Raw genomic sequence first — 16,101 nt, forward strand, 5'->3', positions numbered from 1 at the left:
TCCAGCAAGTCCTTAGTAAGTGACAGTCACTCAGCTTCCTGATCAAGACGACAGCCCAACTCTCTCTTCGTGACATCATGATGTCACATGTGCAGCTGGCAGGGCTGCCCCAGGGCGCATTACCTGCCATGGATCTGTTGTGTACTGAAAGGGTGCAGCTATTACGCATCTCTTGATAATGTACCTTCAGTTCACACACATCCCCTGCACTACTGATATTGTGATTGAGTCATCAAAGCCTCGTCCCTACTATAAAATAATACGATGTTGCAGTGGAGCCACGGTAACACCATTCACAGCCAATCACGTCATCACAGCCACACCCCTGCAGAAGTGAGCAGGATGCTGGTGGGAGTCTCCCGGACAGGTAAGTATGGGTAGCATGAAGAGCTTTCAAACTTGAACCACAGCACTAAAATATTTGAACACAGTGGTGGGAATAAGCCCACAAGAAACTATTCATCCTATTATTAGAGGGCTTTTCTTGTGTTAGCGACAGAAAAGTTCACTAACAGAGGGTAGGTGTGAGTGAGCCCTTCCAATAAGAAAATAACTTATTTTCTGGTTATTAAATTACTCTAGTAAAACTGTTATTTTATACTCACTTTGGCTATTGAACTCTGGCCCTGATTCAGAGGCGCTCGCTCTGAATCAGGGCATTTTTTTTTTTAAAACCCAGCCTCCAGGCCGCTCTCTAAGCTGTGGGTGACCACCCACAGCTTTAGCGGGCGGCCTGGCTATAGTCGTGATTATCGCGACCATCGGGCTTGCGAGGAGACCCTTGTGGTAGGGTCTCAGGCCTAGTAAGCCCAAGTGGACTTCCTACTCTAAAAAAGCAGGAAGTCCACTCCTGACAACACAAGTGATGTCAGTAGGGCAGCCCACAAACGGCAGGCGTTCCTTCGGGAACGCCTCCGTTTGTCCAGCCACCCCCCCTACCTGCCTACAAAACTGGGCGAGCTGTCGCTCCGGGGCTTGAACGTGCGCAATGGCCCGCCATCGGCCCGCTTGCGAGCACTATGCGCACGCGAACGGGTCTGAATCAGGCCCTCTGTTTGCTGTTTTATACCAAGCCAAAGATAATGGTAACCCTAGAGTACAGTGTAACAAAGCTTTATAAACAGACCCCCATGTTACAGCTGAAATGAGAAGCAGTAAAATAAACTAGTAATCGCAGAGTTCCTGCGGCAGTGAATGAGAATCCCTCATGTCAGACTCTCCCACAGTACAGCACACACTGCCTGGCCGGGAGCAAGCACAGCTATCAGGAATACATCCTGCAACATGTTATTAGACACGAGTCAGATGGGTCTCAGTCAATAGATAGACATGAAAAAGGTTGATAATGTCTAAGTAGACAGCTGATGTTAAACAGGCAAAAGGTTGACAGGGACAAAAAGTCGACACAGAAAATGTCAATATGGATGAAGGTCGATAGGTAGAAAAGGTCAATAGGGTCAAAAGATTGACACAAAAATGGTTAACACATGTTTGTTTGTTTTTTGTTTAGGGTTAGGCACTTACCGGAGGGCTAGGGTTAGGAACTATGAGGGATGGTTAGGGATAGGCACTCACCACGTCAGTCTGGGTTACTCACCAGGAGGGAGGGTTAGGCTTAGGCACCAAGGGGAGGGTTAGGGTGAAGAATAGGGTTAGAAAATAAAAACACATGTGGACCATTTTTTGTGTCGACTTTTGACCATGTCGACCTTTTGAACCGGTCTACATTCATCCATGTTGACCTTTTCTGTGTCTACCCTTTGTCCCTGTCGACCTATTGCTTATCTAACATCTGTTGTCTATCTAGACATTGTGTATCTAATTCTTGTCTTTTATACCAAACCCGATTCAGATGACCTCATCCACAAACAATACAATTTATGTGTAATTCAACAATTACATGGGTTCTGGTTGCTTATGTTGTGTTATAAATAAACAAAGCAAAAAAACAACAACAACAACAATTACTCATTAGCCAACATAATCACTTTCTTCATGCTGAAAAGTCCCGATGAATAAAGACACTGGGCCTGATTCAGAGCCGCTCGTAAGCGGCCACTCGTTCGTTCCGAGCGATGTTTGCCCAACTGCGCATGCGTACGGATCGTAATACGCATGCGCGAACCAGTCAGTGCGGCCGAAAATCGTTTGTTCGCTAAATAGCGAATGCCTGCTATTTTGAGTGACAGGAGGAGGCGTATGTGGGTGGTAACGGGGGAAGGTGCTTGACAACGGGGAGTGGAGATCCGAACGCAGGCGTGCTTAAAGGTCAAAACGGGCGTTTTAAGGGTGTGCATAATTAATACAGCAGCGTCATTGACCACGTCACTTGGTTGTTTTATAGTCAGAACTGCTCGCATGATTGCGGTAGGAAAAACCAACCACAAGAATAGCGAGCAGTTCATACGCTGGTCGATGTACTCGATTAATCTAATAAATAGCGGACATGACTTAGGATGCGAGCGGCCAGGGGGCGTAGTTTTCCAAAAAACGACCGCATGTTTTGTTCGCTCATTCACACCTAGCGGCGTGAACAGACCGCAAAGAGCGAACGGTTCATTTGAATAGCCACCCCTTTTTCCTGAACGAGCGAGCGCAAATAGCGTCCGGCTCTGAATAAGGTCCTCTGCTTCCATGTGGTTTCTCATTTTCTCATATCAGGACACTGCCACACTTCATCCTGTAGGTGGCAGCATCAGTATGTGCAGCGTTGTGGTAGTGTGTGTGTGTGTGTGTGACTGTGCAATGACTGAGTAAATGGCACTGGGAGAGACCCAATTGCAGCTGCTTCCTAGACGTGTGTAAGAATCAGGTTCTGTGCTACAGATGTTGGCGCCAATTCTTCCGCATTTTTCCCCCAAAAAGTATTATTGCCACATATATCAGCACTAAGAAATAATTTTGCACAGTGATTTATCAAAAATGTCCATGTGATGAGTGTATAATATAGTAATGGCTTTCACTATCACTTCACTTTCGGATTCTGCCCTGTGTTTCTCACTGCACATGCCATTATTATACAATATAATTACACAGGTTCTCAAACTCAGGCCCTGATTCAGAGCCGGACGCTCTGACAGAGCGCTCGCTCTGAATCAGGGCCGTCCATCTTAGTTTTTAGAGCGTCCTCCTGGCCGCTCGCATAGCTGTGAGTTACCGCCCACAGCTATAGGGAGCGGCCAAAAAGATGGTCGCGATGGTCAAGACCATCGCTACCATCGGGATTGCGACAAAACCCTTGTGGTAGGGTCTCGTCTGCCGCAAGCACTGGAGTGCTTTTGGCTCTATCACTCACCATCGACAGCACGCCCCCTTTGTAGCGAGACCCATAGCGATGGCTTGCCCGTCGCTATCCGGGTCTCGCGCATGCGCACAACGGAGCCGGGTCCATTGTGCACAGGTGCACTGGCCCAACATCGACCCGCCAGCGAGCGCTCAGCGCTCGTGAGCGGGTCTGAATCAGGCCCTCAGTCCTCAGGACCCCAAACAGTGCATGTTTTCCAGGTCCCCTCACAGAATCACAAGTGAAATAATTAGCTCCACCTGTGGATGAAAATGTGTCAGTGAGTAATGGGGCCCATCCATTAGCGACGGATTGCCGCGATCCCGCGATGCTGCAACCCGGCATCGCGGGATCGCAGAGATCCAACATGTTGGATTTTCCCAATTTGACGATCGCGATCAAAAAATGATTGCGATCGTCATATCGGGGACATTTCACATGTAATATTTCAGCGATCCTGCGACGGATCGCTGACCATCGATGTTGGTCGGCCGGCGCTTCCACACGGCAGATCGGCATTTCCGATCGCGTCGCAGGATCACGGAAATACCGGTCAGAGGTATGGGCACCTTAATGCACCTTCTAGGTGACCTGGAAAACGTGAACTGTTGGGGTCCCGAGGCTGGAGTTTGAGAACCACTGCAATATAATATAGAAGCAGATTGTGTCCAACTCTCAGGAGGAAGGAGTTCATTTAGGAAAGTCGGCGGCATGTTGACCTAATTTTGGACAGCATTGGCCTGAAGATCAAATCACCTGTACAAACAGAAAGTGCTATGTACATTTGGGACATCAAAAGCAGCTGCAAATATGCAAAGTAGAGTTACCTGCACACTATACAATTATTGGGCCGATTTGCGAATAATCGGGTGATCGGCCTGATTTATTGTATAGTGTGGTGTATGAAAGATTGTTTCAGCGATAAAATGGTAAGAAAACATCCACAAACGCACTCCTCCGATTAACAGATCTGTCGTTCAAGAACGAAAATCTCGGCCTGAAATTCCCGCTATCGAGCAGTATGTGCGCATTCTCCATAATCTGCCCATATTCCCTATGTTCTCCTGTCACTATGTTATCATCCTTGTGGGTGGACATATGCAAAATCAGTGTGGTGTGGTGAAAACTCGCTAGCTTCTATAGAAAATAGCACAATGTGTAGCACAGATATTGGGGCAGGCAATTTGCTGAAAAATTGCCCCGTTTCTCGTCCCTATCAAAAAAATCTGACAGTGTGTAGCTAGCTATAGACGTTATGCAGTCAGGATGGCGATGGTCTAAAAGCCGACCGTCGGCATCCCGACTGTCTAATCCCGGCAAGTGTCTAATGACAGGCGTCAAAATACCGATGCATGTTATTAGACCTATGCCGGGAGCCCGACAACCGTCTTACTGATCGAAGGTAAGCCAGGTGCCAGGCGGGGACAGCTGTTTTAGGTTAGGGGCTGCCGGGGGGACTTAGGGTTAGGCACCCCCCTCCCCGGGAGGTTAGGGTTAGGCTAGGGGAAGAGGTGGCAAGGGTTAGGCACCCCTGGGGGGAAATTAGGGTTAGGCACCCCCCCGGGAGACTTAGGGTTAGGCTACGGGGAAGGGGGGGTTAGGTTTAGGCACTTAGAGGGGGGTTAGGCACTTGGGGGGGAGGTTAGGGTTAGGCACCCCTAAGGGAGGGTTAGGGGGGGAGGTTAGCTTAGTAAATACAAAAAATACTTACCTTTCGGGATCTTACCTGCCGGGCTTCCGCTGTCGGGATTTGAAGCACCGGCCTTGCGGCCGGCGGTAAATCATACTGATTCCCTTTAGACATACCTAACTGATCCGGGTGACTTTCAGTTTCCATCTGCAATTAATTCCACTTTTCCTCATATAAAACTGTTTTGAAATGGTCACTCTCATTTTAGTTCATTTAAATATAGGTTAATCTTCCATAAAGTGTTTCCCAGCAGCGTCACCTCATCTGCGGTGGTCAATTCACTTAATTTTCCAGGCTTTATATCCTGAGAAGATGACCATTTTAGGGTTTTAGGAATTTTTCCAATTTACTAATCTTAGCAGGAGGCCATGGCCATCGCTACGCTTTGGTGGGCCCGGCAACTGGGGGTTACAAAGGGTAAAAACAGTCCCGGGCCCTGATGTTCAGAGGGGGAGAAAACCGGGCCGTGGCCCTTAATTGTGCATAATAAACTGACCGTGTTGTGCTATAAATCACAGGTCTGACTGTGCATAGCATGAATGATGTCGCCATGTCATTATACATGATGCTCTGTTTCTGGACTCCCCTGTTAATTTATGATTCCTGTCACCTGTGTTGAACTAGTTAATTAACCACAGATGACGGCAATCATAAATTAAGAGGGAAGTCCAGGAGCAGAGCACTTTGGCCTTCATTCTACGCACGGCCACCTCGATGTTTGTCAAGTGCGCATGCGCACGAGGGAGCCGGCTCCTTCGTGCGCATGTGTGAGACCCGCTACGACCAACAGCGCCAGTCGTAGCGGGTCTCTTTCCAAAGGGGGCGCGCTGTCGATGTTGATTGACACCTCGCCCCGTTTGGAAGGCGGGCCGGTGGGGTGGCAGCCCAAACGGAGGCGTTCCAATGGGAACGCCTACCTTTTGGGGGAGGCCCCACTGACATCACTAGTGATGTCAGTGGAGAGCTTCCGGCTCTGACAGAACCAGAAGCTCTCCGGGGCTTACGACAAGTGAGACCCTACCCTAGGGTCTCGTCGTAAGCCCCGATGGTCGCGATGGTCTATGACCATCGTGACCATCACCCTAGTGGTCGTTAGAGCTGTGGGTTTAAACCCACAGCCTAACGACCGAAACAGAGGCGGGCGTTCAGGATGCAAGCGGCCGCCCAGTTTCTGAGCGACCGCTTGCATCCTCCGACCGCCTCTGAATGAGGCCCTCGCTCGCTCGCTCTGAATCAGGGCCGTCCTTCTTAGTTTTTAGAGCGGCCTCCTGGCCGCTCGCATAGCTGTGAGTGACCACCCACAGCTATAGGGAGCGGCCAAAAAGATGGTCGCGATGGTCAAGACCATCGCTACCATCGGGCTTGCGACAAAACCCTTGTGGTAGGGTCTCGTCTGCCGCAAGCACTGGAGTGCTTTTGGCTCTATCAGAGCCAAAAGCACTCCCACTGACATCACTAGTGATGTCAGTGGGTCCGGCCCCAGACGGTAGGTGTTCCCATGGGAACGCCTCCGTCTGGCCAGCCACGCCCCCACCACGCCCACCAAAGGGGGCATGCTGTCACTCACCATCGACAGCACGCCCCCTTTGTAGCGAGACCCATAGCAACGGCTTGCCCGTCGCTATCCGGGTCTCGCGCATGCGCACGACGGAGCCGGGTCCATTGTGCACATGCGCACTGGCCCAACATCGACCCGCTTGCGAGCGCTCGTGAGCGGGTCTGAATCAGGCCCTCAGTCCTCAGGACCCCAAACAGTGCATGTTTTCCAGGTCCCCTCACAGAATCACAAGTGAAATAATTAGCTCCACCTGTGGATGAAAATGTGTCAGTGAGTAATGGGGCCCATCCATCAGCGACGGATTGCCGCGATCCCGCGATGCTGCAACCCGGCATCGCGGGATCGCAGAAATCCAACATGTTGGATTTTCCCAATTTGACGATCGCTATCAAAAAATGATCGCGATCGTCAAATCGGGGACATTTCACATGTAATATTTCAGCGATCCTGCGACGGATCGCTGACCATCGTTGTTGGCCGGCCGGCGCTTCCACACGGCAGATCGGCATTTCCGATCGCGTCGCAGGATTGCGGAAATACCGGTCAGAGGTATGGGCACCTTAATGCACCTTCTAGGTGACCTGGAAAACGTGAACTGTTGGGGTCCCGAGGCCGGAGTTTGAGAACCACTGCAATATAATATAGAAGCAGATTGTGTCCAACTCTCAGGAGGAAGGAGTTCATTTAGGAAAGTCGGCGGCATGTTGACCTAATTTTGGACAGCATTGGCCTGAAGATCAAATCACCTGTACAAACAGAAAGTGCTATGTACATTTGGGACATCAAAAGCAGCTGCAAATATGCACAGTAGAGTTACCTGCACACTATACAATTATTGGGCCGATTTGCGAATAATCGGGTGATCGGCCTGATTTATTGTATAGTGTGGTGTATGAAAGATTGTTTCAGCGATAAAATGGTAAGAAAACATCCACAAACGCACTCCTCCGATTAACAGATCTGTCGTTCAAGAACGAAAATCTCGGCCTGAAATTCCCGCTATCGAGCAGTATGTGCGCATTCTCCATAATCTGCCCATATTCCCTATGTTCTCCTGTCACTATGTCATCATCCTTGTGGGCGGACATATGCAAAATCAGTGTGGTGTGGTGACAAATCGCTAGTTTCTATAGAAAATAGCACAATGTGTAGCACAGATATTGGGGCAGGCAATTTGCTGAAAAATTGCCCCGTTTCTCGTCCCTATCAAAAAAATCTGACAGTGTGTAGCTAGCTATAGACGGTATGCAGTCGGGATGGCGACGGTCTAAAAGCCGACCGCCAGCATCCCGACTGTCTAATCCCGGCAAGTGTCTAATGACAGGCGTCAAAATACCGATGCATGTTATTAGACCTATGCCGGGAGACCGACAACCGTCTCACTGATCGAGGGTAAGCCAGGTGCCAGGCGAGGACAGCCGCGGGGGGGGGGGGGGGGTAGGGTTAGGTTAGGGGCTCCCGGGGGGACTTAGGGTTAGGCATCCCCCCCGGGAGGTTAGGGTTAGGCTAGGGGAAGAGGTGGTTAGGGTTAGGCACCCCCGGGGGGAAATTAGGGTTAGGCACCCCCCCGGGAGACTTAGGGTTAGGCTACGGGGAAGGAGGGGTTAGGTTTAGGCACTTAGAGAGGGGTTAGGCACTTGGGGGGGAGGTTAGGGGTAGACACCCCTAAGGGAGGGTTAGGGGGGGAGGTTAGCTTAGTGAATACAAAAAATACTTACCTTTCGGGATCTTAACTGCCGGGCTTCCGCTGTCGGGATTTGAAGCACCGGCTTTGCGGCTGGCGGTAAATCATACTGATTCCCTTTAGACATACCTAACTGATCCAGGTGACTTTCCATCTGCAATTAATTCCACTTTTCCTCATATAAAACCGCTTTGAAAATGGTCACTCTCATTTTAGTTCATTTAAATAAAGGTTAATCTTCCATAAAGTGTTTCCCAGCAGCGTCACCTCATCTGCGGTGGTCTATTCACTTAATTTTCCAGGCTTTATATCCTGAGAAGACCATTTTAGGGTTTTCGGAATTTTTACAATTTACTAATCTTAGCAGGAGGCCATGGCCATCGCTACGTATTGGCGGGTCCGGCAACTGGGGGTTACAAAGGGTAAAAACAGTCCCGGGCCCTGATGTTCAGAGGGGGAGAAAACTGGGCCGTGGCCCTTAATTGTGGATTATAAACTGACCGCATTGTGCTATAAATCACAGATCTGACTGTGCATAGCATGAATGATGTCGCCATGTTATTATGCGTGATGCTCTGTTTCTGGACTCCCCTGTTAATTTATGATTCCTGTCACCTGTGTTGAACTAGTTAATTAACCACAGATGACGGCAATCATAAATTAAGAGGGAAGTCCAGGAGCAGAGCACTTTGGGGGTCATTCAGACCCGGTCGTTAGCGACGATGCGCTCGGACTGGGTTGATGACCCCCCACAGAGCATGCGCATGCGGGCGCCGGCGCTGTCGGTCATAGCAGAGCGCCGGTCATAGCGGGTCTCGATCCAAAGGGGGTGAGCTGTCGAAGTTGATTGACAGCTCGCCCCGTTTGGAAGGCGGGCCGGGGGGGTGGCAGCCCAAACGGGGGCGTTCCCATGGACTAGTGATGTCAGTGGAGAGCTTCCGGCTCAGACAGAGCGAGAAGCTCTCCGGGGCTTACGACAAGGGAGACCCTACCCTAGGGTCTCGTCGTAAGCCCCGATGATCGCGATGGTCTTGACCATCGCGACCATCACCTTAGGCGGTCGTAAGGCTGTGGGTGTTAACCCGCAGCCTTACCACCGCAAAGGAGGACGTCTTGAAAATTCAAGACGTCCTCCCCTCATTCAGACCGACCGCACGCTCTGTGCGACCGGCTCTGAATGAGGTCCTGTGTCCCTCCTGGAATGGGTCATGTTGGGAGGTATGCACCTAAGAGGAGCTGGACAGATGAGCCGCCGGCCAGGCACAACTTCAAGCAGCAGCCGCCAGCAGTGCTGTCCTCTCTCTACAAACACCGTCCCCAGTCCCACCCATGAGGCAGCACCGCTCTCTACAGCTTTTAGATGACGAGCGTGATGTGGTCCCCATTGCCTGCAATGGAGACCCTGCGTCGCCTTTCTGGCTTCAGCAAAGCCTTCCAGGCACTGTGTCATGCACATGTGCAGACGGAACGTCACGCCCGCGCATAACACCGGAGCCCCAGACGCTGGCAGCGTTAGTCTGCCAGCAGCCCAGCAGAGGACCTCACTGGAGGGGTAAGTATTTTTAAATACCAGTAAATTTTTTGTTTCTATCACAGTGATACTAAATGAAAAATGTTACTGGTATTTAATATTTGATAAATGGGGGCCTTAAAGAGCAATTCGGTAAGTAGAATAAGAACCAGCATAGGGCTGGATCGTAGTATTTGTATGAATAGAGATTGGTCAGATGCAGCAGCGAGATCAAGTAGATTAAGAAGTGAGTAATGGCCCTTATGCCGCGTATCCACTACCTGATAACATAGAGTGATTGCATGACTACGACATCGTAAACGTGCAATCGTTCAGTAATCGGGCACACACCGGGGATGTAAATGTTGGAAATGACCAGCGATTTGCGCTCTCTATCGCTGGTCGTTTCCGACATCAATCATTGCCCGAACATGCTGGTCAACCTGACGATAAGGTCATGCTGCCCATGTTAGGGGATGATTGATGTGCCTACACTGAACGACTGAACGTGAACCAGACTGTGAAACGACTGCACAATTACAATGTCGTAATCGTGCAGTTGTTTCTATGTCTGCTAGTGGATGTGCGGCATTTAACTGATCAGTAATCAGATCATTCACTACCTATGCAGTGCTGTCTCTGAGGAGTGTTGGGAACAGAAGCCTGACTGAAGTGGGTCCAATAAGTTGTGCGAGTGAAGAAGGTGCGTGATGCGGGTGTAGGCAAGTCTTTCAGGTAGCTTGGAGGGGCAGGGAGATGGGACGATAATTTGGTCGAGGTTAAGGGTAAAAATTCTGGGTTCTTTTTGTTTCCAGACTGACGGTACTCACTGCATGCTTGAATACTGATGGAAAGATACTGTACCAGTAGAGAGAGACAGATTACAGGTTTTAGTTAAAGTTGGGATGATAACTGGAGACAGAGCTGATTTGTGAGGGTATTGGACAAAGAGGAGAGGTAGTAGGGTGTAGCTACTTCAGACGGGATGCATGACACATCGCTTTCAGGATGCGACGCATCGCGCCACCCTTCACACTCATGCCGGCATTAGTAACGCCGGAATGCATGAAGAACACCACTAAGGACAGCTCTCTCTGTAAGGGCTGTCCTTGTGAATGAGGGACTTCTAGGTCTATGACCCAGAAGCACCTCTGGCATCCTTCTGCCCATGCACAGAATGACACGCGTTGCGGGGACCGCTGGGAGGGATCCTCTCACAGCACTCTACTGAGAGTAGACAATAGGTTTCTATAGGGTAATGCCATCAGGAGGTGGCATTAGCCACCGCATCCAAGCCCCGGAATGCATCCCCCTAGTGCCTAACCCTCCCCCTAACCCTAAGGGGTCTACTTACTAAGCTTTGGATGAAGATAAAGTGGATGGAGATAAAGTACCAGCCAACCAGCTCCTAACTGTCATTTTTCAAACACAGTCCGTAGCATGGCTTAGTAAAGTGACCCCTAAGTCTCCCCCTGACCCTTAATCTGGGGGGATTCTGACTGTTGGGATGCTGATTAAATTACGTTTTTTCTGGCAGTGTACAGAAGCTTTCCATATAGTATATAAGGAATCCGTATGTAATGACGGCAGCTGTTTAGCCAGCAGATCAAATACCGACAGCGTCCGCCCGACGGGTCAATATCCTGACAACTCGTGGTAAGCACCAAAACCCTCCCCTCTCCCCCCTCTATCCCTAACCCTCCCTTAGGGGTGCCTAACCCTAACCTCCCCATGGGTGCCTAAACCTAACCCCGCCGCACCCTAAATCTAACCCTCCTGGGGGGGTGCCTAACCCTAACCTCCCCCCCTTGTGCCTAACCCTAACCCCCCCTTTTCCTAGACTAACCCTAACCTTCCCCGGGGGGTGCCTAACCCTAAGTCCCCCCGGGGGTCCCTAAACCTAACCCCCCCATCTTCAGGCTAATGCCCTGATTCAGAGCGCTCGCCCTGAATCAGGGCCGGTCTTGTTGCCGCAAGCCCCAGAGAGATTTCGGCTCTAACAGAGCCGAAATCTCTCCCACTGACATCACTTGTGATGTCAGTGGAGCCGGCCCCAAACGGAGGGAACGCCTCCGTCTGGGCAGCCACTCCCCCAGCCCGCCCACCAAAGGGGGCATGCTGTCACTCAACATCGACAGCACGTCCCCTTTGGTACGAGACCTGGAGCAACGTATTGCCCGTCGCTCCATCGTGCGCATGCGCTCTGGGCCACCATCGACCCGGTTGCGAGCGCTCAGCGCTTGCGACCGGGTCTGAATCAGGTCCTAAGTGTATACTTACCCGGCAGAGAGAACGATCGGTTCGGCGTTCCGGCGTCGGGATTAACATACGTGTCGGTATTTTGATGCCTACGTTAAATCCCTTGCCAATATTACTCTGTCTGGGTTTGAGACCCATAACTACATCCCAGTATATAGATGAGCCTGGAAAGTATACAAAACAATCTATCCAGGGTTATAACAAATCGTACACACATGAAAAATACGTATCTTGTGTTTTTCACATAAATTTTCATGTTTAGGAGCTCAGTCCAATGGTAGCGCGCTCTGCTCATTATTTGTGTAAAGATGCCCATCCACTAGACGATTAAATTGAGCGATTGAACAATAACGATATAATTATCGTCCAATCGTTCATAAATCATTTGCATATCGTTAAGAAAGATTTCTAAAACGACCAGCGATGCGCGTTCCCGTTGGTCGATTAGACATCTATCATCGGCCAAACATGCTGGTCAATCTGACGATACTGTCAGATTCAGCATGTTTGCAGATGATTGATGAGTCTGCACTGAATGACTGCTCGTTCAGTGCAGGCTCATCACAAACTGACAAACGACTGTACGATTACAATGTCGTAATCGTGCAGTCGATTTCATGTCTTTAAGTGGATGTGCACCTTTAATCTACATCTAAGTGGCATTTTAGTTTGGCCCAATATGTGGACAGTCTACTCTCTGTTCGGCACTTTTTAATTTCCAAGCTCTGCTGTGCACATGTTTCCTATTGCCTGAACCTAAGGAGCAGAATTCTCCCCTGTTGTGTGTGTTACATAGTATGGCTGGGATCCGAGCATATATTTCATACATACTGTTATTATGTTGCCTGTTACTAACACTTTGGTTACAAAATATGTCCATCCTGTTTAATAAATTACACTTCTCATCGCAAGTAAGTTATAACTACACATCCCATAGCTGGATGATCAAGTTACCCAAGCTGCAGAGCCGTCTACTCATCAGCCCATGTTTACATCTGTGGCTGTGCCTAGCTACATCACGCATCGGTTGCACTATATTACATATTATGTAGTATGTTTTATGTTTCATTCTGGGCCTGTAATAGGGCATTCATGTTCAGTATATATAAAAAGACAGCTCTGATGTTTCTTTATCTTACATGTTATTTAACAGCTAAATAATGGGGGTAAGAAGCAAATATTATAGCAAGCTGTTTTTAGAGACGTATTTAAGTTTTGCAAATGACATGCAATTGTTTTAGTTAAAAAAAAAAAGTCTAGCATCTTATTGTAAATGACCCCCTCTAACTCTCTAATCACACATTTTCCCTAATTCATCACATGTTTTTAGGTAGGCAGCCACTCAAGTGGTCATCATTGTACTGGAGAGCAGCCGCCATTTTCTTGTAGCACACATCCTGCATTTTCTTCTCCCCAGTGTTTCCGCTGTGGTGGGCAGAGAATGATGACATCATCACTGTGTTGCACAGACCCAGCCCGACCCATAGGGTTGTTGCTAGACACAAGTTGGAGAAAGGACCTCTGACATCACAACCATGTGACCGCTACAGCAGGGCCGGTCAGCTACCAGTATTACTATGCAAGTGGGCATAGAGGGGAATATAAACCTGTGGCAGTAGAAGCGAGCCCGCGAGGGGACACTTTTTGGCACCCTGTTCCGAGCCTTGATCCTCCTCTGTTGTCCCCAGTCACATGGTTGTGACGTCAGAGGGTCTGTAAACCACTTCACTTTAGACCTAACCCCGGCCACATGGAGTCTCTTCAGATAGTAAGTGGACCACCACTATTGTTGCCCAGATCTGAGTATCTGATAGGTACCCTTATGATAAAAAACCCCAATATTAAATAACGCGACAATCCGCATAAAATGTCCATTAATAAATGTCCCCTTAATGCAAAGATATCCTGTATTTTTCTGGTTACATACCTGAAATATAATAAATTAGCCCCTTACAATCTTATGGCGTCTATTTACTAAGCAGTGTTAGGAGACAGAGTGAAAAGTGATAAGAAAGTGATAAGGTGCCAGCCAATCAGCTCCCAACTGTCTGTGGGAGGCTGTGTTTGAAAAATGACAGTTGGGAGCTGATTGGCTGGCACCTTATCACTTTCTTATCACTTTTCACTCTGTCTCCTAACACTGCTTAGTAAATAGACCCCTATAATATCTGCATGAAGGAGAATACTGTATATCACGCTTGGTAAATCTCATTAACACATGTTCCTCCAAATTGGGCATTCCATTGCAAAGAATTATGCAGCTGCTTTTCATTTACTATTTAAAAGCAAAGATTTTATTTTCTGTTGCCCGAAATATTGCAGCATCAGGAGATTAGTGCATCGTTTGTCTATGTGAGGAATGCAGGGGGTGGAGAACACTTGTTTTTGTTTTATCTTAACAATTTCATTTTAATTGGGAGCGTTGATGATCGAAGTCACTGCTGGAAAGTAAATGACATTGCTGAAGTCTTTGAGACATCGAATGACTTGTTTTATAGTACATATCCAGTGCAATGTTAATGTAACCTAAAATGCTACATATATATTAATGTAACAGTATTTATTGAATGAGCTCCTGGCTGGGACAGTCCAAATGATGTCACACCTCCAGGGGGTCCAGCTGTCTGCAGTATTGGAGTCAGACTCATATTCCTCCTGGCTCTGTCACCAATTACCCAATTATACCTGTAAACCATAGTCTGCTTAGAGACATCTCCAAACCATTTACAACAGAGCCAAAACCCATTTCTAATCCCAACAAGATAGATGTCCATACACTTCCCACCCGTGGCTTGCAGGTGGGAAAAGTTGCAGTGACCGATCACCGCCAGGTGAATCTATACACCGTAAGGGGAGAGCTTGGGGAAAGCACAGCACCTCAGTAAGTGCAGGGCACGCCCCCAAGCGTGACAAATTGGAGACGTTTCCCAAGGACACGCTCCTCCGACCGACCATGCTCCTTTTCGGGACTCGTCCCCTCCCAGCGCCCTGTCGTTCCCTAGTGGGAACACTAGGAAGTGGAGCATGTGCCAGCTCTGTGTGCCCCCCCTCCTCCCCTCTCAACGGTGAATGTCCCTATTAGACTGGCACTGTGCTTATTTCTGTGAAAATAGTGCAATCACCATGTTCCTGGTGATTTTAGTAGTGCACATATGCGGATCTCCAGAAACAATGATATCTGCGGTGCTATGAAAGAGGTCAGTACTGTGAATGGGCGCAGGGTGTGGTGTGTGGGCCCCCCTGGACACAGGGACCCGTGTACGCTGCACGCTCTGCACCCGTTATAGATACACCCACGTTCTTTTTCATTCTAAAGTCTGTATTCTCTCTGCAGTTTTCTGGTGGTTTGGGCTTTAATAAAGCAGCAAAATGCAATCTCGCAAGGAATCTACCGAAAATGCAAACAGCTGGTACCCCTAAGCCTTCCTTAATGTGTACTTTACATATAAATAGGTATGCTATACCGTTTTACGGCATCTGCCATCATCAGTGATTCTGTTGACTGAACATTATGGGGTATATATACTAACTTGCCAGTTTTTAGAAGTGGAGTTGTTGCCCATAGCAACCAATCAGATTCTAGCCAATATCTTCTAGAAGGTGTTGGATAAATGGTAAGTAGAATGTGATTGGCTGCTGTGGGCAGCATCTCCACTTGTAAAAACCTTTAGTAAATATACCCCCATAGCTCAGACCCGAGCACACAGCACTCTACGTGTCAGTAGAATACTTTACCTAAGCAGTACGGCTTCTCTCTATTCCGATGTCTTTCCCGATCATACTGGTACCCCAGGTAGCACGTACACAGAACCCGGCCAAAGTTATCCGTACACTGCTGCTCACATGGTGCCTCTGCGCACACATCGTAATCTGCAAGGAGAGAAAACACACACATGAAAACATGGGAATATAACATACTACAGAATGGTGCAGATTCAATGAGCCTCGAGCTCCGTAGTGTGGAGTGCTGTTTTGCATTATCGCTCATTTTCATGAGGTGTGCTCCCGATTACAGTAAAATTCAAATAGAGGTGGCATTATGGCGATATCGCACAGTAACTCTGCAGTGTGTGACCCACATATGAGAGGTACATGAAATAGTGGGGAATATGATCCT

The 16,101-nt window shown here is 48.7% G+C and overlaps 1 protein-coding gene across 1 annotated transcript in view; it reads right to left on the bottom strand.

The window, feature by feature from the left end:
- CCBE1 (collagen and calcium binding EGF domains 1) overlaps positions 1–16,101 on the bottom strand; it is a 422,834-nt gene that overhangs the window by 64,284 nt on the left and 342,449 nt on the right. Inside the window, exon 5 of the mRNA XM_088476536.1 lies at positions 15,720–15,854. Within this exon, the coding sequence (XP_088332662.1) occupies positions 15,720–15,854 (135 nt within the window). The remainder of the gene's footprint in view (positions 1–15,719; positions 15,855–16,101) is intronic.

The sequence above is a fragment of the Taudactylus pleione genome, unplaced genomic scaffold (genome assembly GCF_031769625.1).
Source record: "Taudactylus pleione unplaced genomic scaffold, aTauple2 ptg000189l, whole genome shotgun sequence".
In the NCBI taxonomy this organism is placed as follows: Eukaryota; Metazoa; Chordata; class Amphibia; order Anura; family Myobatrachidae; genus Taudactylus; species Taudactylus pleione.